At 37.0% G+C, this 23,928-nt stretch overlaps 1 protein-coding gene across 1 annotated transcript in view; it reads left to right on the forward strand.

The window, feature by feature from the left end:
• Positions 1 to 23,928, forward strand: part of PCCA (propionyl-CoA carboxylase subunit alpha) — a 515,891-nt gene that overhangs the window by 419,159 nt on the left and 72,804 nt on the right. Inside the window, exon 21 of the mRNA XM_036753355.1 lies at positions 12,554 to 12,607. Coding sequence (XP_036609250.1) covers positions 12,554 to 12,607 — 54 coding nt within the window. The remainder of the gene's footprint in view (positions 1 to 12,553; positions 12,608 to 23,928) is intronic.

The following is a 23,928-nucleotide window of genomic DNA, read 5'->3' on the forward strand; positions in this document are numbered from 1 at the left end:
AGTAGATAGAGTACCAGACCTGCAGTCAGGAAGGCTCATCTTCCTGAGTTCAAATCTGGCCCCAGACGCTTAACTAACTGTGTGACCCTGGGCTAGTCACTTAACCCTGTTTGCCAGAGTTTCCTCATCTGCAAAATGAGCTGGAGAAGGAAATGGCAAACCAGTCCAGTATCTTTGCCAAGAAAACCCCAAATGCAGTCATGAAGAGTCAGTTAGACACAACTGAAACTACTGAACAACAAAACATTTGCTACAAGTGTCACTATTCTGGTCTACTTTTAAATAGGCCACAATATATTGTCAAGCTTCATGGCAACAATTTACATCTGGAACCATTTATTTGGTTGAAGAAGACAGTCAATAAGTATGCCTATTTTTGCAAACATTTTGTTCAGGATGATAATTGGAACTTCTTCTAATTCATCCACTCCAGTATTCTCTCCCCGACAGGGACAGCCAGGGATGTGTTGAAGAACTTTGTTATCTTCATCACAGTCACCATTACTGATGCAAACAAGTGTGTCATCCATGAATGGATCATGGCAGCCTAGATCCCCACTCTCCCTTTACCTAACATCTGAGAATAATGAATTACATGGTCTATCATTTCCTATGTGAAATAGCACATTATACTTGGCCTTGATTTTTCTATTTAATACTGTAACGAGTGTCTCCACAGTCTAATACTTTTGGTTTTTGATGAACAAATCACTATTTCTCCTGTGTCTACCATTCATGAATTATAGATTTTAACCACAACCCTTTCAAGCCTTTATTTTATGGGGCTAGAGTATCATTCTTATTCTGGTGTCATGTAGAGCTTCTCATTCTCATGATTCTTTTTGGATAACGTTGTTCACATTCATTACGTAGTTTCTAATCTGTGACCAACAGATTCAGACATAATATTCCTGGTAACTTTGGTTTCTTTGAGAACATAAAAGAAGCAAAGCCATCACAGGAGACTGGTTCAAAAAAGAAATAAAGGTTTAAACTTTGGAAAATATATGTTAGCAAATAAATCCCCCTACCCTCATGAGCTTGCACTGAAGAACAGCTGATCTGTACAGAGCTGACAATGTCATCTGCTGGTTAGTTAAGGAACCTAGAGAACATCTAACCAAACATCTTTTTCTTAATACTACTTCTGCCTCTTGGACAGTGTTTTAGTAATCCCTATCAACTTTATCACATACAAATTTGATTAGTATGTCATCTGTCTCAGTCTCACTCATTGATATTAGCATCATAGATTTAGCATTTGATGAGACTCATAGAAGCCCTTTATTTGCTCCTGTCCCTTAAATTTTTACTGGTGAGGAAACTGAGTCAGAGAGAGGCTAAATGACTTGCCCAGGGTCAGCTAGTAGTGGAGGTAGGATTTGAATCTCTGTCTTCCTGACTCCAAGGATAGGTTCCTGGGACACTCTGCTGTCCTTATCCCTATGTTACAAATGAAACTAAGGCTAACAGTAGGTCAAATGAATTGCTCAAAGTCACATAACTAGGAAGTGTCCCACCAGGACCTAAACCCAGATCAACTAATTCAGTGTCCACTGCTTTTTTCACTATACTGTGGTATCCCTAATAATACTTTTCAAAGATCTCATTTCTGGATTGTGAAATGCCTTTAGTGGTGGCTTAAATTTAGAATAGTGCAGTATTTCTAAATAAGTTTTTAACTGCATCTTAGTTTTTACTCAAGCAAATTAACAATAGAAGAAATTTATATGCAAATGGCAGTCAAACTACAAGGCTAAGATACTTGTGAATTTCAACATGGCCTAAAGAATAAAGCTATTTGCCACCTTTATTAACTTTTAAAAGTATAGAAGAATTAAAAAATGTGTTGCATTCAATACATAAAATTTCAGAAGCTCTGTTTTTGATAACATGTGTTTTATCACACATATAGTAGAGTTTGGGCAGTATTCAATAAGTAGGCAAGTATGCTTTGTTTTGCTTTTAACTGATACTGGACTGAGTTCCAGTTGTGTCATTTTTCTCCTTAAAAGAGGACTTCCAGTTTTGCCTTGGACAACTCAAATAATTTTCCATCTTGTATAATCTGTCTTCTGGGATTTAATATATTGTTTTTTGTTGGTGATTTACTTACTGAATTTTCATTTTGCATAGTCACGTTGTTTGAACATTTGCAAGCAGAGCATAATAACTGCCATTGGCCTGTTTCTTTGTGTGGCGTGATTTCTTCTCTCCACCTGCTCACAGCAGGTTGTCTGCAAGCCTGAAGAGTATCTAAACACTTTTGAAAATATCTTGAGATCCTGCTAAGGTCTAACAATTTATGCATTTGTGTGATGCTGCTTTTAATATATCGTACCTTTGAGAGGCTTTCTGTTTTCTTTTTTTCTTTCGTGTGTTTATTCTTGCTTAATTACATTTTCAACCAAAGATAACAAATTTATTGCCAATAACAGTAGAGAGCTTCTTGTAGCACCACTGCATCCTATATTGAATAGGTCATTGATACCCAACTAAGTGGAACTAATTTTCTATGTTAAAGCAGAAGAATTTGAAATAGTGTCACATGAACCTCTTGTCATTTAGCGCAAAATACATGATTAAATAGATTCCTGAAATAATTGCAGTATTGAACAGATTATGACAACTCAATATATTTGGTGGGACAGTGTAATAGAAAGCTCTACACAAAGAAAGAAACTTGGGGAGGCATCCAGACATGGGGAGGAACATACCTCTTTGTTAATATTGTGTAGCTATCTTTATGTACCCAGAGAGAAAGAATATACACAAAATACTAGGGTTGGATTTTATTATTCTTTTGGTATATTTGTTTTCTTTTTCTTTTGCAAAGTAGAGAATATAGATTTTTACAGATAAAATTATATAAACAATTTAGTTTGTGCAAGGGGAAGAAGGGGGGAGACAGAAAAGAGAGAGAGAGAGAGAGAGAGAGAGAGAGAGAGAGAGAGAGAGAGAGAAAGAGAGAGAGAGAGGGGGAGAGAGACAGTTAAAACTAAATCATATACTTCTCTCTGATTTTTAGTTCAGAAATCATCTACAACATCTGGGGAAAGCTTCTTTCTGTTTTAAATTTTTATAAATGTATATAAACATAAAAATTAATGATGCAGAATGTATTTTCATGCACATTATGTATTACTTAATTAGAGAATGTGGCTGAATTTTTGCTCATAATTAGCCAACAGAAAAAGGAATAGTCTTTGTGGTAGTTCTTCTTATGGTTTAGTTCTGAAAATAAACATTTTTTTAAAAACACTTCTCTCTTCCTTGCAAGTAATTAGCCATTATTTCTTACTATATACATGTGATTACTCTCCAGTTATCACATGCAATATGAAACCATCTATTAAGATGTATAGTGTATGTAAATATATAACTTAGAGTAAGTAGAGACTTGTATTTTTTTCTAAAGAGGTAGGAAATGAAAGAATAATTGTTAACCATCTCCTTTTCACTTTCCTGAAAACATCAATTACAGTTACAAATCTCAGAAGTAAGCCCACCAGTAGAACAGAAATAACTCCTTTTACCATGCTTCAAAAAAATCTAATCACATTTAACAGCTGAGTTTTATTTACAGCTGTAATTTGAAACATTAATTATGATAATGTGCTTGCTGCTTTTGTAATCTGGTTCCAGAAAGCTTCTCAGTTTTCTTTTTGGATTTTAAAAACATGTTTTATGATTTGGCATTGCCTTTTTAATATGCCGAAGGGGAAAATGTCTCCTTCCTTTTTCTCTTCCAATGTATTCACTAGAGAACTAAATTTTGTGGCTTCTTGGGAGCAAATTCTGAATAGCATAGATACTGAGTGTGGTCAGTTCTGTAGATAGTGCAGGCAGCTGCACTGGTGACTGATAAGAAAGCTATGATACTAGTGGCCTTTAAAACACATCAAACAGGGAGACATGGAAAAGTAGGAAAATATTACTATTTCTTCCTGATACTGTTTAGGTGAGATTACTTCTAAAAGTAGATTTGTCCTTGATTTTGAATATCCTCTGAAGAAGTTCTTAGTACATTTAAATGTACTGTCTTTACAACCTTTTGACATGCATTTCATTAGCAAGGGACTTGGCTAATTTTATGTCGAGTTTCTTACTGTCTTACCTTAATGAAATCTTTTCATTAAACATATTTGACTCCTAAAAATATTACCTTAACTAAATATAGAGAAACTCAGCAAGGGAAAAGTGGGTTTTTATAACAGCTATGAGAGGGAACAAAAACACACACATATCTGTATATATTCTTATACATATATATATGAAAGGGAAATTTAAAATTTGAAATGAAATGTTCTCAGGAGAAAGGCCACTAATGTGGGTGGAGTATATGATGAAAGTCCTTAATTTTTTTCTTTTTGCCATTTGCTAACAGCTTATCGAATAGTCCGGACTTGCTTATCTTGGCACACACTAGACTTATTGTGGGCTTTGGGTACTTTGTTCTTTGCACTTTCCAAAACCTGATTGTGTTTATCCTAGACTGTGTGGGAAAAGTGTATATTCCTGTTTCCTTCATAAAAATAAATGTCAGGTTTTGTAGGAAATTTTATTTCCCATATTTTCCATTCCACTAATCATTATTGTTGAAATATGTCACATTTTGCACATCCTCTTTTATATGTTGATATGAGTGAACAGGTTTTGGTGACAGTTTATAACCTGTTAGTGATAAAATAAGAGTCCAATAAGGATGAATATATGGAAAATATAATAAAATAAGAATGTAATAAAAGAGCTAATCACCACTTATTATTGTCTAATATTATTGCATACTTTATATAATCATTAATACAATGTAACTTTTAAAAATCTATTGATTTCAATTTATTTGCATTGAGCTAGGGACATCTGGACCTGTGATTTCATTGATCTGATCTAAAGTATTTTCTAGTGAGGAAATGACATCTTTCATATGCAACTCTTCTGCCAGTTCCCCAGGGTAATAGGAGTGTGTGTTTGAGGTGGGACTAGAATACATATCTTTCCAGCTAAGAGTCTAGCTTTCTATTTACTGCATCTAGTCTTATTCTCCCTCACCCCATTTTGCAGATGAGAAAACTGAAGACAAGGAAAGTTTAAGTGACTTACCCAAAGTCATGACTAAAGGAGAAAATCATAATTTTTCTTGTAATAGTGATATTCTTAAACTTTTTAATGTTTATAGTTTATGATGGCTTGTAAAGCATTTGTGATCTGATTACTACATTTTATTTTCAATGAGTGAGACTATTATTAATTTCTTTTTTGCCAAAGCATCAGATATTTTAAAATGAGACAAGGACAAGTGATAGCTAGTATGCCTTAAGTAGAACCTCAGTCTCCTAAACCCCAAGCCCACTGCTCTTACCATACCTCTTTTCATTATACTAATGCTTTGCCTAGTCTAAGGATAGAATAGAAAAGGGAGACAGTAACCTTGATAGCTCACATGCAGAGTAGAAATCCATAATGGAATACCCTTAAATCACTCATTTGAAATCTTTGTTCATATCTTTTGTTCACTTTGTGAACAGCTTTGTTTCAAATTGTAGAAAGTTCTAGAGTAAGAGGACCTGGATTTAAATGCTACCTTTAATGCTTAATACCCATGTTAGCTTGGGAAATTCCCTTAACCTCCCTTAGCCTCGGTTTCTTGATCTGTAAAATAAGGAGTTTGGACTAAATGGCCCACGAGGTCCCTCACAGTTCCAGATTTATTATTCGGTTATTCTATGGCTGTTTTAAAGATGATCATGAAAGGAGCACTAGAGTAAAACTCCGAAGACTTGGATCAGGATCTCATCTCTCTTTGAGCAAGGCATTAATTTGATTCTTCATCCATAAAGTTGAGATAATAATAGTTAAGAGTAATAACACCCATATCACAAAGTTGTGAGTAAAACATTTTGTCAACTTTAAAATGTTCCATAAATGTGATCTGCTACTATTCTAATACTTTAGTGGATCTAGGATCTCATGTACTTATTCCCTCTAATCATGTAGATTGTATTCCATATACAGTAATCCATACTGTTTTATTCTTATTAATGTCTTTTCATAAGTTTGCTGCAGAGTTTCCATGAAAGGTCCTACAGCCAACCCTTCATTAAGTTTTCTTGACATCATAAGGTTACCAGTGAGCCTACAGGCTGTCTCTCACTTACCCTTTGCCCTTGCCGTCAGCACAGACATACACAGACATTTTCAGACATATACTTCTTTGATGATTCTTTTTATATTGCTTTGGATTGTAATTCCTTGTTTGTAAAGTGTTGGAGAATGCTCACACCCACCATGACTGTCTCTGTTGTCCTTTGTATGATTCCCAGTTTTCTGTTTCAGTACTTTAGTGACCCTGGTATTTCATGACCCACAGATATACAACAAAATCACAAAAATGTTCTTTTTTTCAGATGAACCTTCATATTAGGAAAAATCTCCACATTATTTAAAGAATTTTGGAGTTTCTCAAAGGCAGTCAATCCATTCTCCTCTTCATGTTTAGTTCTTGGCTCAATACAGTCTCCATGTATAGTATCTGCCTCCCCCCAAAATGTGTGTGTGTGCGTGTATGCGTGTGTGTACACACACACCCGCATGCACACAGATTAATGAATTCTGTAGGTTGTCCATCCAATTGAATTACATAATCTGGACTATAGACCTTCTTCATTCACTTGTTTTTTTCTTATGTGGATTCTTAGGTTATACTTTGTAGAAGGATTATGGATCTCATTGAGGAGGCTCTGTAACATACTGGGCTTTGATGCAGTCAGCTCAACCCCCTCTACAAGGAGGAGCCTACAGAAGACATCAGCATTCATAGGGAATCCTTCCTGGACTTGAATTCCTCTTTAGAGATCCTCCATGAGTATGACAAATACCTTTGATGAATATATGTTCTCCTTTTTTTTCTGGTCCTGCTTTATTTTAATTTAATTTAAAGGATGATAAAATAAGGTTCCCTCTGTTGTCATATCTTTCAAGGAATTTTGTCCTATTTTTTAATTAATTTTCATCCTTTCTCTGACAAATCAGTGTGTCTGTACATAGATAGCTTATTCAGCAATGATTTCCACATCAGTAAAAGTTGTGTCCTATTCATTAAAATATAGAGTTTCATTTTTTGTGATTTTTTTTCAGTACTTGTGATGCCAAGTGCTTCCTGATTCTTCTTGAGGAAAGTGTTCATGCTTTGTAGGATAGTTTCTCTATAATCTACAAAAATTGCATTCCTAAAAATTTATATTCCTTGTTATCATACTACTTTCTAAAATTATTTCCAATATCTTCAGCTATGCCTTGCTTCACAATAAAAGTACCATATATCAAAGACTATAATTATTTTATTTGTAAGATGAATTTAAGTCTTAATGAATTCATTTTTTAAAAAATTTATTGATCTCATTTTTATATTACATTTATTTCCAAATATATCCATCCTTCTCTCTGTGCCCAGTGCGCCATCCCTTGTGATAGTAAATAAAAGAAAAGAAGAAAAACAGCAGTTCAGCAGAGTCAACCAATATCTTAACCTTGAACTCAACAGTATATACAATATACTTCTACAAAGACTGAAAGGGAAATGTATTTTCTTTACTCTTCTCTGTGTCCGCATTAGGTCTTTATAGTAATATAGCTTTCAGTTTTAGGGGTTTTCTTCTTATCTGTATTTTTATACTCATTTTTATATTGTTTTCCTGGTCTTGGTGGCTTCACTCTGTGCCAGAAGTAAACTTTCCCTAACTTTTTCTTGGAATTCTTAATATTCATCATTTCTTGTAACTCGGTAATATATCATTATATTTGTGTGCCACAATTTGTTTACCTATTCCCCAATGGATAGGCATCTACCTTGTTTCTAGTTCTTTGCTTCTACAAAAAGTATGACTGTGAATATTTTAGTACATATGGTGTCTTTTATTTTGTCTTTGACCTCTGATACATGGAAAGAATGCTCGACATGAATCAAAAAGAACCAAATTCATATCCTGCTGAGCTTACAGTAGTAGAGTAGCAAAAGTGGTAGCAGTTAACTTTCACTACCCCTGTGATTCTGAGCAAATTACTTCATCTTTCTCAGCTTCATATTCCTCATCTGTAAAATAAGGGTGATGTTGTTATGAAGCTCAGATGACATAATCTACATGAAGGGCTTTGCACACCTTAAACAGGTACATAAATGTTAGCTACTACTACTTTTGCTACTCTACTGCTGTGTGCTTACCTGCAGAATCACTCGTTCAAAGGGTCTTGACATTTTTGTCACTATTTGAGTAAAATTCCCAGTTGCTTTGCAGAATGGTTAGACCAATTCGCAGCCACACCAGCGTGCCTATTCTTCTGTAGTCCCTCCAGCATATTACCATCTTTTGTCATTAGGCAGCAGAGATGAATCAATCAAAAAGCATTCATTTAGTGACTAATATATGCCAGGCACTATGATTGGCTATGAAGGTACAAAGACAAAATTGAAACTCCTTGAGCCCAAGGAGCTTACTTTATATAGGGAGAGACAACATGCATGTGTGTGTATGTATATATGTATATACATACATACATACATACATACATACATATGTGTATTCAAATACATGCAAGGTAATTTGGGGGTCACTAACAGGTTAGGTCATCAGAAAGATTTCATGTGGATATTGTATTAATATTTGAGCTGAACTTTAAAGGAATCTCGGGATTCTAAAAAGTGGAGGTGAAGAGAGAATGCATGCCAGAGAGAGGAGGCAGACTGTTATCTCTGAGCAAAAGAAAGACCATTTTGGATAGACCATAAAGTATATGAAGAGGAATAATGTTTAATAAGCTTGGAAACATGGATTGGAGCCAGATTGCGAAGGATTTAAATGCCAAATTAGAGGAGTTTGTATTTGATCCTAGAGGCAGTAGAGAACTAGTAGAGTTTATTTATCTGATGAATGACATGGTCAGACATGTGCTTTAGGAATGTCACTTTGACAACTGTGTGAATGTTGGATGAGGAGATTAATTAACAGGTTTATGAGATAGTCTAGGCAAGAGGTGATAAGAGGATGAACAGGGGGATGGTGGAAGAGGCAAGTATGTAAGCAGAGAGAAGGGGATGGATGCCAGAAATTATCTGGAAGTAGAAACAATAAGAAAAAACAACTGTTTGTATATGAGAAAGGGAGAGGGAAAAGAAGAGGATAACTCCCAAGGTTTTGAACCTGAATGACTACAAGAAGAGTGGTACCCTCAACTGGAAATGGGAAAGTTTAGATGAGGGGTTCTGATGCTGGGTGTGTCCTGTGAGCATCCCAAACTCATCATGTTGAAAACAGAATTTATCTTTCCTCCAAAATCATCCCCAAATCCACACCTCACTATTACTGTCCACCATACTCCTACTCCATCAGGACCACAGCTTCAATGTTATCCTTCACTCTTCACTCTCACCCTGCTCATCTAATCCATTCCCAAATCATGTTTCTACCTTCTATACATTCTCTTTTCTCTGCTTGCATAGCTATCAACTTAGTTCAGGTCCTCATCAGTTCTTGCCAGGACTTATTGCAGTAGCCTTCTTTTTTAAAAATAATACTTTATTTTTCCTCAATTACATGTTTAAAAATTTTAACATTTGTTTTTGTTTTTAAAAGTTTCAACTTCCAAATTCTGTCCATCCCTCCTTCACTCCTCATACCCCTACCTTAGATAGTAAGCAATTTGATATAGGTTATACATGTGCGATCACGGAAAACATTTCCACATTAGTCATTTTGTACAAGAAGACTCAAACAAGAAAAGAAGGTGAAAAATAGTATGCTTCAGTCTGTATTCAGATAATGTTAGTTCTTTCTCTGGAGGCGACTACCATGTTTTATCATAAGTCCTTTTCAGCTTGCTTAGATCATTGTATTGCTGAGAATAGCTAAGGCATTCACAGTTCTTCATCACACAATATTATCACTGCTATGTACAACATTCTCCTGGTTCTGCTCTCTTCACTTTGTATCAGTTCATGTAAGTCTTTCCAGGTTTTTCTGAAATCATCCTGCTCATCATTTCTTATAGCATAGTGATATTCCATCACAATCATATACCACAACTTGTTCAGTCATTCCCCAATTGATGGACATCCCCTCAATTTCCAATTCTTGGCCACCACAAAAAGATCTGCTATAAATATTTTTTGTGTGATCAGGTCCTTTTCCATTTTTGTAAAAAGTTTCTTTGAGACACGGACTTAGCAGTGGTCTTGCTGGATCAAAGGGTATACACAATTTTATAGCCCTTTTTGCATAGCTCCAAATGCAGTAGGCATCTAACCTCTCTGCCTTGTTTTGCCTCTATCCAGGCCATCTACTCAGCTGACAACTTGGGTTTTATAAAGTATAGGACTGGCCATTGACCCACTTATTCAGTAACTTCAGCAGTTCCCCACTTACCCCAAAATCAAATTTAAATTCTTCTGTCTAGAATTAATATTCTTCATAACCTGGTTCCTGGTCTTAGGTTGTAATTACCTCTGGAATCTATAATACAGCTGTATTAGCTGCTTGCTCTTCATTATGCACAATGCTTAGTCTTCGCTCTCTGTGTCTTTGCACAGGCTATCCCCGTTCCAGGGATATTTGTAACCGGAATGGCCTTTGTTTTCTTTGAATGACTCAGCTTACCTTATTGAGCCTCTGGATGCTGTGGCTTGCTCTTCCGGGGCAGGAAGCCCAGAGAGCATGTCAGGAAGCAGAAAACTTCCTGTGTGATGAGTCATGGGGCTGGCTGAGGGGAGGTGTTAACGTCTACGCTAGGGGGAGGGACCAAGTCAAGAACCAATCGGCCCTGGTCATTCAGGTGGTGCTTGATGTCAAAAACTCTATAATAAGAGGGGAGAGGACAGCTTGAAGCCCTCTCTTTCCTTTTCCGGTTGGTGTGGGAAGCAGCGGCAAGCAAGAGTGACTCTGGGCCAGCCCTTGCTCTCGGGCCGAGCCCAGATGTTGGTAACTATGAGTTGTATTGGGTCTGTCTGTTGATATTTGTAACTTGTTTGTATTTTGGTTTTGAGGTTTGGGGTGCTGGTTTGTTTTTTCCCCCCAACTAAATGAATGTTTTGAACCTCAGGGTGCTGGTTTTTTCCCCTGAAGTAAGTCAATGAATCTGTATTTGGTCTGTCTCTTGATGCTTCTCTGTATGCTCCCCTGAACTAACTGAATGCTAACTGAATGCTGGCATTTTCCCCTGAACTAAATGATTGTTGTCTGTATGCTAAGTGAATGCTGGATTAAAGTAAGCTGGTCAACCCCTTCACCGTGCTTTCTTTGTTTAAGCAGATAAAAAGAACCTGTGCTTTCCCCGGCAGCTTCCTGGGTCCCAGCAGCCTCCTGGGTCCCAGCAGCCCCCTGGGTGCCGGCTGTGGGGGAGGGATCTTACGCCCCCACTGAAGCTGCTAGCTGGGTTGTTAAAACAATATTCTGGTCTCTTCCATCTACCCCTTGGTTTCCTTGGCTTTTTTCAAGACTCAGCTTGAGTCCCATTTTCTGCAGCAGACCCTTCTCATTCATTTCTCTGCCACTCACTGACATTTTCCTCTCTCAGATTGTCTGCCATTTATTCTGTATGCATCTTGTATGTACCTAATCGTATTGTCTCTCCCAAGTATGTTCTTGAAGGCAAGGATTGTTTTTGCTTTTCTTTGTGTCCCCACATTTGGCACACAACTGGAACATACTTAATCAGTTAATAAATGTCTGTTGCCTAACTATGATACATTAAGGCGAAATAGGAAATGTAGGACTGGAGGTTAGAAGAGAGATGAGCTTTTGGAGTCATCTGCATAGAGATAATCATTAAATCCATGGGAAACAGTAATAATAATAGTGATAGCTAGCATTTATATAATGCATTAAGGTTGCAAAGTGGTTTGCATACAGTGTCTCATCTGATCCTCTTAATAACCTTGTGAAGTAGGTGCTATTATTATTATGTCTTTTACAAATGAAGCAACTGAGGCTGAGTGGTTTGAGGCTAGTGAGTGTCTGAGGCTATGATCAAACTGATATCTCTCAGATTCCACGTCCAGTGCTCCATGCACTGCACCACATAGATACCTAGGAAGTGCTACTCATCTTTTTTCCATGGTCATATTTAGAATATCAAAATTAAGGAAGTTATTACTTGGAACTAACCCTCCCAATGTTATATCTAGATACATTGAACTTGTGCAAAGAATAGTTTTCAAAAGTTGGTTAGTATTAAAATGGTACCAGTTCAGGAATTGAGAATTAGCTAGGTGTCCAAAATAGCTAGCTAGAAGTCCAAATTAGAATATTTTAAATAATACTGTTCCTGTGCTATAATCCAGACAGAATAAGTAAACAATTAACTTCAAAATAATTAATAATGTATTCACATGGGGTAAATTTTATTTGTATTAAGTGAATTCTCTTTATTTCTCCATCTTGGACCTTAAGAAAAATGTTTTATTTTCATTATTTTGACCAGATTGTATCTAGGTGAGACTATTGATTTATCTTTTGATTTATTGATTTATCTATTGATATATCTTTTTTTATCTCTTTTTTAGTGTCTTTCTCGAGAAGCTGGTGGACACATGAGCATCCAGTTTCTTGGTACGGTGGTAAGTATGAAAAGATTACTTCTATAGGTATTTTAAATACACAAGATAAAAACTGGTTCTGGTAGAATATACATATGGGGGCAGAGTGTGGGAGGCGGGGGTATAAGTACAAATAAACCCAGCTTTACCAAGTTTTCCTCTTCTTTTTGAAATTATATGAATGCATAAAGTATACATTCATGGAAGAAATTTCATTGCTATGATCATTGAGCATTAGGTCAAAATAGATTGCAAAATTATCTTATTCAGTATGTTAATTTCTTGTATTTTTAGTCTTTTCCTCTCCCTCATCAAATTTATCAAGGGATAGAGGGTGGAGGGTGGAGACCAGGGGAGAGGAGGGCAGGGAAGTGGAAGAGAGAGAGAGAGAGACAGAGAGAGAATGAACATATATACATATACATATATATATATATATAATATTAATATGATTATGGCAGGAATACTGCGTTACAGTATTTTTGCTATATTTTTTTTTATTTCTGTGTTTCTCCATGCACTCCCTTTACTGATCTCTAAAGGAATCATTTAGCACACACCTTAATTTTTGTAGGAAATACCCAATAAAGGAGGACAGGTTAGGAATTATTTGGACTTTGAACTCCATTCATCTTTAATTAGTCAGCTGTTAAGTATTCATCTTATCCATCACTAATAGGACCCGAGACTGCCAACTTTCCCAGGCAGTCTTGGCCACCTTATTAAGGATAAAAACTTAGCTATTTTTGATAGTTGTGATATGTGTCCACTAGTGATACCAGAACACATTCTTGTTCCTCAGGTGGAGTGGATGGAATGATGCTACCTCCTAATTAGCTCTCTTTAGGGAAAGATTAACAGTAACAGTTGTACCACTCATGAGATATAGCTTCTTTCGACCAACAAAGCACCTTCACTTTTATTATCTTATTTAGGCCTCACAACAGAACTATGAGGTAGTCAAGGCATCTTTTGTTGTATTTGTGATATAAGCAGAGGAGACTTCAGCCTCAGGGAGGATCTGTGACTTGCTTGAGTTCACATGGCCAGGGAGTGGCAGAGCTCAGACTAGAATGCAGACTGATGCTTCCTGGTCTGGTGCATCAGATTGATTGCCTTCTGCTTTGGTGGCTACAGAAAGCACGGCAGAATCTTAGCTGCTGCCCATGCTGTTCCAGGCTCACTTCATTTAACATGGCTCTCTGGAGTCTGTTTAGTTATCTGTTCAGCTATCTAATTAGCTATGTGATATTGAGTGAGTCTCTTAAGCTTTTTCTGTTTCTGTTTATCTCAAGTGGAAGCCTGTGATACTGGTTTTACTGACTAGGACCTGAAAGGCATTATAGGGCATTGTACATGACTCTCTGCTCTCTCACTTTTGTGTTCTTTCAGCCTTCTTTCTCTACTAAGGCTTTTTCCTTTTTTTGTCTCCCCCATCTTAGCCTGTAGCCATAGACCTCTAGAGGAGGGTCAGTAAACTTCTTTCATAAAGGGCCACATTGTAAATATTTTAGCCTTTGTGTGCCACAAGTCAAAATCAAGGTTATTCTAAAGATACCTATAAAAAAACGAAAGAAAACGCATTTCCACAAATTTTTTATTGATGATATTCTCAAATATAATAATGACAATTGAGTACCATTGTTTTTTGGTTCTGGTCTACTAATGAGAAGAATGGAATTCTTTGTTGGGAGATAACATTTTGCTTCCTTGGGGTTCAACGTTAGTGTTCCCTATCATCATGAACTACTGCAAATTTTCATCTGTTAATGCTGATCTGTAATAAGATTTTAGGTATTTCATCTTTGAAAATATCTTTTCACACTGATAGGTAGCACCAGATGCTAATGAGTATATCATTTCAGTTGAGCATATTCATAACTTGGGAGGAGTTTATAGAATTTTATTAGCTCCTTCTCTTGATAGTTGTCTTTTTTTTTTTGAGGCAGTGGGGTTAAGTGACTTGCCTAGGGTCACACAGGTAGTAAGTGTCAAGTGTCTGAGGCCAGGTTTGAACTCAGGTCCTCCTGACTTCAAGGCCAGTGCTCTGTCCACCGTACCACCTAACTGCCTCAATAGTTGTCTGTTAGTGTGTCACTAAATTACAGATTAATCACTTCAAAATTGAAGGCTAGGTAGAAACTCCTGAAATCCACAATTAAATGCATTTTGAAATTTGGTAATTTTGTACTTAAAATTTTAGTCTTAAATATCTTTTGGACTTGCATCAAAAAAAGGCTACTAGAACTGTAGTTTGAGCTTGGAAATTATATCTGCTGCAAATAAATATGTGAAAAAATGGAGATCTTGCTTCTTGTTTCAACTTTTAACAGTATGGGAGGTGTATACAGCAGTTTGACGTTACTTATGATTTAAATAATGTTAGTTGTTGAATTGAACTTCAGAGAAAACACAAACAGAAATTACAAGTAGAAATTATATAAACAGAGCAAATCAGCAGACAGGGCTTCTAGCTGTCTGACCAAAACATTACATTCATAGTTACCAGAGAGAGAAGCACCAACATCTGGGTTTTCAAAGCCAGGGGGCTCCAGTGGCTACCCAGAATCTCATCTGGTCAAATCACACGACACTGTTCCAGTGAGTGAGCCCCAAGAAAAATGCTAACCTCAGAGTATACATACACTTCTTCAGGGTCAGAGGGCATCATAACTGTGTGACTCAAACCCATGTGACCTAGGCCTTCCCGTGACTTCAGCAGGTCATCCAAGACTCCCGATTCTATCAAAGACTCTTGATTGAAACAAAGGCAAGACTCAAAGGCACTTGGTTGCCTTAGTGCTGAAGGAGAAGCACTCCAAAACAAAAAACAGCAAAAAGTCCCAGCCTGCATGCCATTACAACATATTGTAGCCACAGAATTTAACATGAGAGCAGGTACTGTTTAGTTTTGTCTTTCTCAAGCCCCAGCACTTATCATAGTGCTTTGTAGTACTGTGTTAAATTTGTTTGGCTGGATTTGATACTCACAACAGCCTATGAAATAGATGAGGCAGATATTTTCAGCCCCCACTTACAAATGAGGAAGCAAAGACACAGAGAAACTTTACTTGGTTTTAGTGAGTAAATAACAAAGCTGTATGCCCATTAAGTAGCAGAGCCAGGACTAGAACCCCTCTTTCCTGATATATTCAGTGTCCTTTGTTTATTTTGCTGCCCCCAACCTTAGGAATGTCCCCTTTGATAGGCCCGTCATTTAGGGTTTTCCTTCCTCTCTCCCCCATGGGTTAGTGTCTTTCTTTCTCTTCCTGAAAATTGCTTTCTGAATGAGATTGGCCCACGAGACTAAGGCTCAAGCTGTATCTTCTTAAATCCCGCTCTCTAGTGATCTCTAGCCTTTTTGAGGTCTAGTTTACTTCAGGGAATTAAAAAGCTTGGATTGGGGCCCTTCTAACTTCGAGGATGTCCCAGGACTACCTCAATCATCATCTCCTCCTCTGTTGAATTTCCATTTGGAGTTGGGAGTGGGAGTTGGGAAGATTCATTTATATAAGTTAAATGCTGGAAGATCCTTGTTGAGTGTCCTTTTCATGCTGTGGCTAAGGAAAGTTCCTTTTGTTAACTGTTGTATAAACCACCCACATCCCATTGTGTTTTGACACCAAACCTAAACTAACAAACTGTCACCCTGAATCTGGCTGACCCATTACACACCTGCTTTCATATGCTCTTGCCAAAGTTATATCAGTTTCAAGGTCCTCTGTAGGTGGCATAGCATTTAATTTAAAGCATTGCTCTAGAGCTTTCTCCTCCTCTCTCCATTTCTCACCTGGGTATTTACCTTTACTAGCCAGGGGACACAGTTTAAACAAAATACGTTTAATCAAACACCATAACAAATCAAATGAAAAGAGAGGATTTCTCCTATGGACACATTAGATCAGAATTTTAGAGCTGAAAGAGACCCTCTAATCTAACCCCTTTGTTTTACGTATGAAGAACCTGAGGCAAGAGAGATTGTCACTTGCCTAATGGCTCACATAGAAAGTGGAGACCTGTGACTTGAACCAAAAGAGCTTCTGGCTGTAAAGCCAGCTTTTTTTTTCATTCCACTGAACCATTCTGCATTGGAGAAAAGAGGAGAAATATATAAAACATGTGACCAGGGACCATGCATAGAAGCACATACCTAGATCTAAAGGAAAGGACCAAGCATTTAAATGTGCCAGGTGCTGTGCCGATGAGCTCATTATAAATATCTCATTTGATCATCACAACAGCTCCTTAGGGTAGGTGTTATTATTATCTCAATTTTACAGTTGAGAAAACTGAGGAAGACAGAGTTAAATTTGAACTCAGTTCTTCTTGACTCTAGGTCCAGCACTCCATCCATTGCACTACCTAGCATTTGGTGGGCACATACCTAGGGCAGCTGTGTGAATAGGGTATGTGGCCACAGCAACTCACAGCTCTGAAGCCGTAGGGCTGCTTATCTCTCTTCTGTTGTCGTGGTTTTTCCAGATTGTGTCATCTTTGTCTGGTTGTTGCAAGGAATCTCCACTGGGTCTATGGTCTCAGAGCGGCTTCTGGTCTACATATTAGCCACACTGGGCCTCACTTTTCTCAAGTATAAAATAAAGAAGGAGGCTTGTTGGGTTAGATAACCTCTAAAGCTCCTTCCAGTTGTAAATCTATGATCCCATTATCTTGGAGGCCACACATTGGTATTTAAGCTTCCATCTGCTTAGTGTGCAATGACTGGAAAACTTCTTCCTGATAAGGGCAGTTAATGAAACTAAGAGTGTTATCTATAAATCTCTTTTGACTTGTATCTGGATCCAAACTGTACTTGGTTATCCCAGCCAGTTATCTAACTCATAGGGTTATAAATGCTTTGTAACCTTCTAGATCCTCTTTGGAATTGGTGTGCAAATTAATATAAACAAGAACAAAGCTAAATGAATTTAGGTCATTATCCTTCACCTTCCTGGGGCAGATTTTTGTCCTTATAAATCTTGGGGTGGGAGAAACAACCTTGTCTTTGGTTCTATATTGTGGAGCTTGAAAACCTCACTGTTACTCCATGTGTTTGTGTATGTGTGTGTGTGTGTGTGTGTGTGTGTGTGTTTTATTGTTTTGTGATTTCCCTAATAATACCCATCCCACCACTTACACCAATAGAATTTTTCACGATAACATAGAAATATCATTAGCCGAACAAACCAACACATTGGCCATGCCTGACAATATATGCTTTGCCAAACCTCATGTATAGAATATCTCCTCAGTAGATCATTGTAATAATCACAGTTCTTTTATCTTTAAGTATTGTTTTCCTTTTGTAACAACAATGTTGCCAGCAGCTGCTGTGGCTGTGTAAGCCCAATAACAGCAGCACACAGGAGGGCTGCTAGCATAGGTTCTTTGATATGCTTTTCTAAGGAAAACAACTTTAAGGGGTTTACAGTCTCACTTTAATCAAGTATATGTGTGTGTGTGTGTACACACACACACACACACACACACACACACACACACACACACACACACGCACATATGTAATTTGCTTAGCTCATGAGAAAAAGCCAGCACCCTGAACTTCAGAGTAAATACAAACAGAAATTACAAACATACATTATATAAACAGAGCAAATAATACAAAGAGATCAACAAATGGGCCTCTCTCTGTTTGACCAAAGAATTACATAGTTACCACAGAGAGAGGCACCAAGATCTGGGTTTTCAAAGCCAGGAGGCTCTAGAGGGCATCAGATCAAATCCCACAACACTCTTCCAGTGAGTGAGAGCCCCAAAATAAAATGCCAACCTCAGATCTTATATCCAAGTCTCCCAGTCCTAGGGCTTAGTATCTACTTAGCAAAAAGGTGTGGGGCCTGGGGCCTAAAATCTAGTTAGTGAAAGAGTATGGGCCTGCCTCTAATCAGGCCTCCCTTTGTTGGCCCCACCTAAGGTGCATTCAGTGGGCGGAAAGATCTTTCACTTACAGATTGGCCTTATACCTTTACTTTGTTGTTAGCATTGAGTATATTGTTTTCCTGATTGTGCCTATTTTTCTCAGCATCAGCTCATGCAATTCTTCCCGGTTACTCTGAATTATTTATGTTTGCTGTTTATTATAGTGCAATGATACTCTATTACATTCATGTACCACAATTTTTAAACTGTTCCCCAGTTGATGGATACCAACTTTGTTTCCACATTTCTGCAACTACGAAAAGTGCTCCTATAAATATTTTGGCATATATGGGATTTTTCCTACTGTCTTTGACCTCTTAGGGTTATATACTCAGTGGCATTTTTTGGTAGTGTATTTTCTTTCTGCCCTATAACAAAGCAATTTAAATATGTCCCTTTTGGTGGTATGTTGTAACAAGGAATTGTTACTCTTATTACAACAAACCTTTTATTTAAAAAAAAAATCCTCTTCATGTAACTGTAATTCTCTATAATGAAAATACTGCATTTAGTACTATGTTCTTATAGGCATGGAAATGAAGATGAAAACTAAATGGAATTTATACTGGATATGCCTTGAACATAGGCAGCAGCCCTAGTGAAGCTATGGGAAAGCTGGCCCCTCAGGTAGAGTAGAAGCCAGGTTCTCAGACCAGAGATTCAGAGGATCTGAAAGGAAGGCTTAGGAGGGGAAAATTCTGTCTTTTAGGTTCTGTGTTGGGGTCAGACAAGGACAATCAATGTAATTTGTCATACTCAGAGGCTTAAAACTGACATGCTGACCCTGGGCAGTCTTACCTTCCCATGGTGGGATTGCCATCACTAACTTCCATTACAACTATAGAATACCAGGAACTTTCTCTTCAGTGTTTCCCAACTGTGTTAACCTCTATGGCATTTATGGGGCAGCAGAACTCGTCTGAGTTCTTAATAGGTGTTGTTGCTGTTTTATTTTATTTAGTCGTTCTGCAGTCAAGTAGCACATACCCCCAAATAGACTAGAAAACCCTACGAAAATTGTCAGAATGGCCACCAGAACAATAGAAACAGTACCCCAAAATACTGAAGCCAGGAGGAAGAAGCAGGTAAGAGTGTGTAAAGATACCACTCTCCTTCCCTGTAAAACTCAAGCTAGTTCTCTTCCCTAATTTATTAATGAGATACAAAGTTTTTCCTACAGTGTTAGAATACTTGGAGTCAATAAAAACCTGAATTTGAATCCTGCTTTTGACAGTGTATCATTGTATAACCATGGGCAAATGACATAAGCTTCCGAATATTAGTTTCTTCATATTTAAAATGGGGACAATATCTGTAATAACTATCTTATAGAACTATCAAGAATCGTCAATCAAATGAAAATATCTGTGAAGTGCTTTGTAAACCTCAAAGTGCTATATAAGCATTAGTAATTAATAATTAACAATAGTTAATAATCACAAAAATCAAAAGCAACAAAGCCATTTATATGTCTCATGGAGCTTAGGGATAGTATTTTTGTCTGCATGATAATAGTAATAATAAAACATACATCACAAATTTGTCACAATAATAGTGTCCACTTCCAGTCTGCATTTGACCTAGGAATTCTTATTGTGATTGTGTCTCTTGAGATATCATGCACTAATAGGTTTTCCTGATTATCTTCTTCCATATGTAGTTCCATTGTCTTTTTTAGAATAACATTAAGGTCATGTCATGCTACATAATAGAAAAAAAAATGGCTTCTTAGGCTCCAAGGGATGGGGGTGTTCCTTATTTTGAGTTTCCTTGTGATTAAGATGCTATAGTCATTATAAGGAAGTGAAGGGAGAAAACAATGGAAAAAACGTTTTAAAAAGGAAATTATCATTTTAAATAACTCATGACAATTTATTGTACACGTTTGTCTGCATTGAGGTCAAGGTTAGAGCAGTTCCCAACTTATCCTTTACCTTTTTTTTTGTCGAATCTAATATTTCCAATAATAAAGCTTCTTTTCATTTGTGAGTGTTGTGAAAGAAGGAGCAGCTGCCTAAGAGGGAGTACTCCAGGAGATGTGATGTCTTCGAGGTTTCAGTTAGCTTCAGAAGATGGAAAAGAAATATGAAGGAGAGTTCATTAGTAATAGAGGACATAGTGAAATGGAAGACAGTGGAGAATAGGGTTTGGGAAGGCTGAGGGCTGAGCTGTGTAGGAGGATGAGAGTTAGGAGGAGAAAGGAATTTTTGAGTGGGAGGGAGGAAAATTATTTACTTGATACGAAACATACTATTTGTTATCATCATCAACAAACATTTGTGAGTCAACTAAACAATACAAGGCTCAGGGTTCAGTGTTTGGGAAATCAGAGAAAAGTGTAAGAAAATGTTTCTGACCACTAAGAATTTACTCTGAGGGCTTTAGTGAGTGAGGTAGCTGAAGTACAGTGACCAGAACAGCTGAGCTTACAGAGTGCCTCAGTGTCCCACAAAGGACATACACTAGGGCAAAGTCCTTTCTACACCAGAGACAAGTGGGGAGGAACAAGTAAGATGATCACAGTACCCTAAAGCAGGAGAAAGCATGTCCTGGAGATGGTGCCTGACACAAAGCAACTCTTATTCCTGCTAGATCTGCCTCCAATTCAAAGTAATATTACATGGTACTTTTCTTTTTTGTGGTTTGCTTTTTGTTAACAGAAAGGAGTGATGGGTACTTTAATTGTAATAGTTCTGTACCAATACTGTCTGTTGTATTTGCTATGAGTTTTGTTACCCTTTAAAGTAGTCTGAATTTTTATTGTTGTAGTCATTGTGTTTATTGTCCTTTTTTGCTCACTTTTCTGCACTTTTTATGACTTAATATAAAAGTCTTCTGCTGTTTTTATGAACTCTTCATTTTTTAATCTTCACATTACAGTAATTCCATATATCACAGTTTCTTCAACCACTCCCTAGGTGTTGAGAACATAATACAGTTACAAATATTTTTGTACTTATGTGTATTTTCTTGCTATCATTCGTTTCCTTGATAATAAACCAAATAATGAGATTGCTAGGTCAAGGTGTTTGAATGATTGGGTAACTTTTTAGCATAAATGTAAGTGTATCCACTCAGCAAGTTTTGTTATTTTCCTAAGCAGAGTTGGACAGCTTGGAGTACGAATGGAGGAATGAAATGGTAAGAACTCAGACTGGAGATTAGCAGTGGTAGGAGGAGCTTAAAGAATTTGAGAATGGGGGAAAGGGAGCTTAGGGTCTTATGTCAGTGACTGAAGTTCAAGAATGAATGAGAAGGGAACTGAGAGGAGAACAAAACTGGTAGATTAAGAAAAGGGGGAAAATCTAAAAAGAAAGAATAAATATGGCAGAAACAAAGTATTGGGAGAAATTGAAAAAAAGGAGATGGTGATTAGAGGAGAGAATTTCTGAATTCCAAGATCTTGAAGGTAGAGTAACTTCAAATGCTTCTTTGTAAATAGCTGAAACAGTGGAGATGTAGATCATAGGAGCTGAACAGTTTAAGGAACTGGGGGGAAAGAATGTTAGAAGGATCATCAGTATGGACGGAAAAGTCTGAAGGATGATGTCAGGGAAAACGGATGGGGGAAGACTATATATAACATTAAAAGGCCATATGAAGGAGTGGCCTGGAAATCAGTAGATGACAGTGACAAAGACTACTAGGTCTATTTCCAAAGATGATTGGGGAAAAGGAAAAGAACGTATATGTTCTAAACTGTTTCTAGCAGCTCTCTTTGTGGTAGGAAAGAACTGGAACTCGCAGGGATGCTCATTAATTGGGGAATGGCTGAGCACGTTGTAGTATATAATTGTGATGGGATACTACTTGCTATAAGAAATGATGAGCTCAGTGATCTTAGAAAAACATGGCAAGACTTGCATGAAATAATGAAGAACAAAATGAGTAGAACCAAGAGAACATCATATTTAGTAATAGCAATATTGTTTTAAGAATGACTTCGAGCAAATAAGTCATTTTGGCTATTATAAATATTCAGAATAACAATAAAGGACATATAAAGAAAGATACTATCTGCATCCAGACAAAGAACTGATAAACAGAAGTATGATAGAATAATTTTACATATATATACCTATTTTTGTCTAATGGTAGCCACCTCTAGGGAAGGGGGTGGGAGGAGAGAAGGAAGAAAAAAGGAAAAAATTAATTTACATAATTTTGATATATATTTAAAAGGAATAGCAAATTGTACATAATAGAGTTTCAGTTTCGTGTGCAATCACCTTTTTTATTATACTATGTTATGAAAAGGCTTGTTCTATAAATTTAAAATAAAGGTGGAAAAGTTATTAAGTAAATTATTAATTAATGATAATTAATGATAATTATTATTAAGTAAAAAGTTTATCCTCATAGGTCAAAACGTTGTCAAGTGATGATGAGAGAGCAAAAGTGTGCTCGTGGCAGAGGAGAGTAAAGAGTATGCCAGTACCACAGGATGATAAGGAGGGGAAAATTGTCCAGCATTAGAAAATTAGCAAGATGTTATTAGAAACCCTGGTTTTGGTTAATATAATGAAATGGAAAGAATACAAGGTGAAGGGATATGATGAAAGAAGTTTATTAATTCTCTGGGGCTGAGTAAGAGGAGTAGATAGGAGAGGATAGGAACAGGCTTGGGAGAAGTAGATAGGTATGAGGTGAGAGTTGACATGTAGAGAGAATGAGGCTCATTTTTAGGGTTATGCCTCTGGACTACAGGAAGCTTACATGTCATTGAGAAGGAGCTGTTAGAGATAGTGAAAGCAGAGCACTAAAGAAGCAGTTGGTTAACAGAGAAGCTTGTAGAATTTGTCAATCAGCAAGCATTTATTAAACACCTATTATGTGTCAGGCATTGTGCTGACTGCCGGTGATAAAAAGAAAGGGGGAGAAAACCAGTCCTTGCTTAGCTATGTGGTACCTTAAGATAGAGCAATAGGCCTGGAATCCTCCACAGATGTACAGTCATAGGAAAGGTGTTGGGGGGGAAGGGGAGCATTTGGGGGAAAGCCAATGAGTTCTGTTTTGGATATATTTATTGAGTTTAAGATGTCCACTGGACATTCAGTTTGAAATGTCTGAAAGGCAACTGGAAGTCTGCAGAGTTTAGGTCAGGACAGGTAGACTTGAGAATCATCCCCATAGATATAATAGCACAGTGCCTGGCACTTAATAGGTGCTTAATAAATGTTTATTGATTAATTGATTGAAATGTTAATTAAATTTGTGGAAACTGATGTGATACTACTTTACTTTCCAGTTATGTAAGAGAGCACCAAAAATTCCTTGGAGTCTTAAGTACTTTTGACTATGAACCAATTTTCTAATAATTTTACAGAATATATGTTCTGTAACTTTTAAGTTGCCGATCTTTTTTTTTTTCAGAGTCATGGTTAATTGTATCATATAATAATCTC

The sequence above is a fragment of the Trichosurus vulpecula genome, chromosome 4 (assembly GCF_011100635.1).
Source record: "Trichosurus vulpecula isolate mTriVul1 chromosome 4, mTriVul1.pri, whole genome shotgun sequence".
Classification (NCBI taxonomy): Eukaryota; Metazoa; Chordata; class Mammalia; order Diprotodontia; family Phalangeridae; genus Trichosurus; species Trichosurus vulpecula.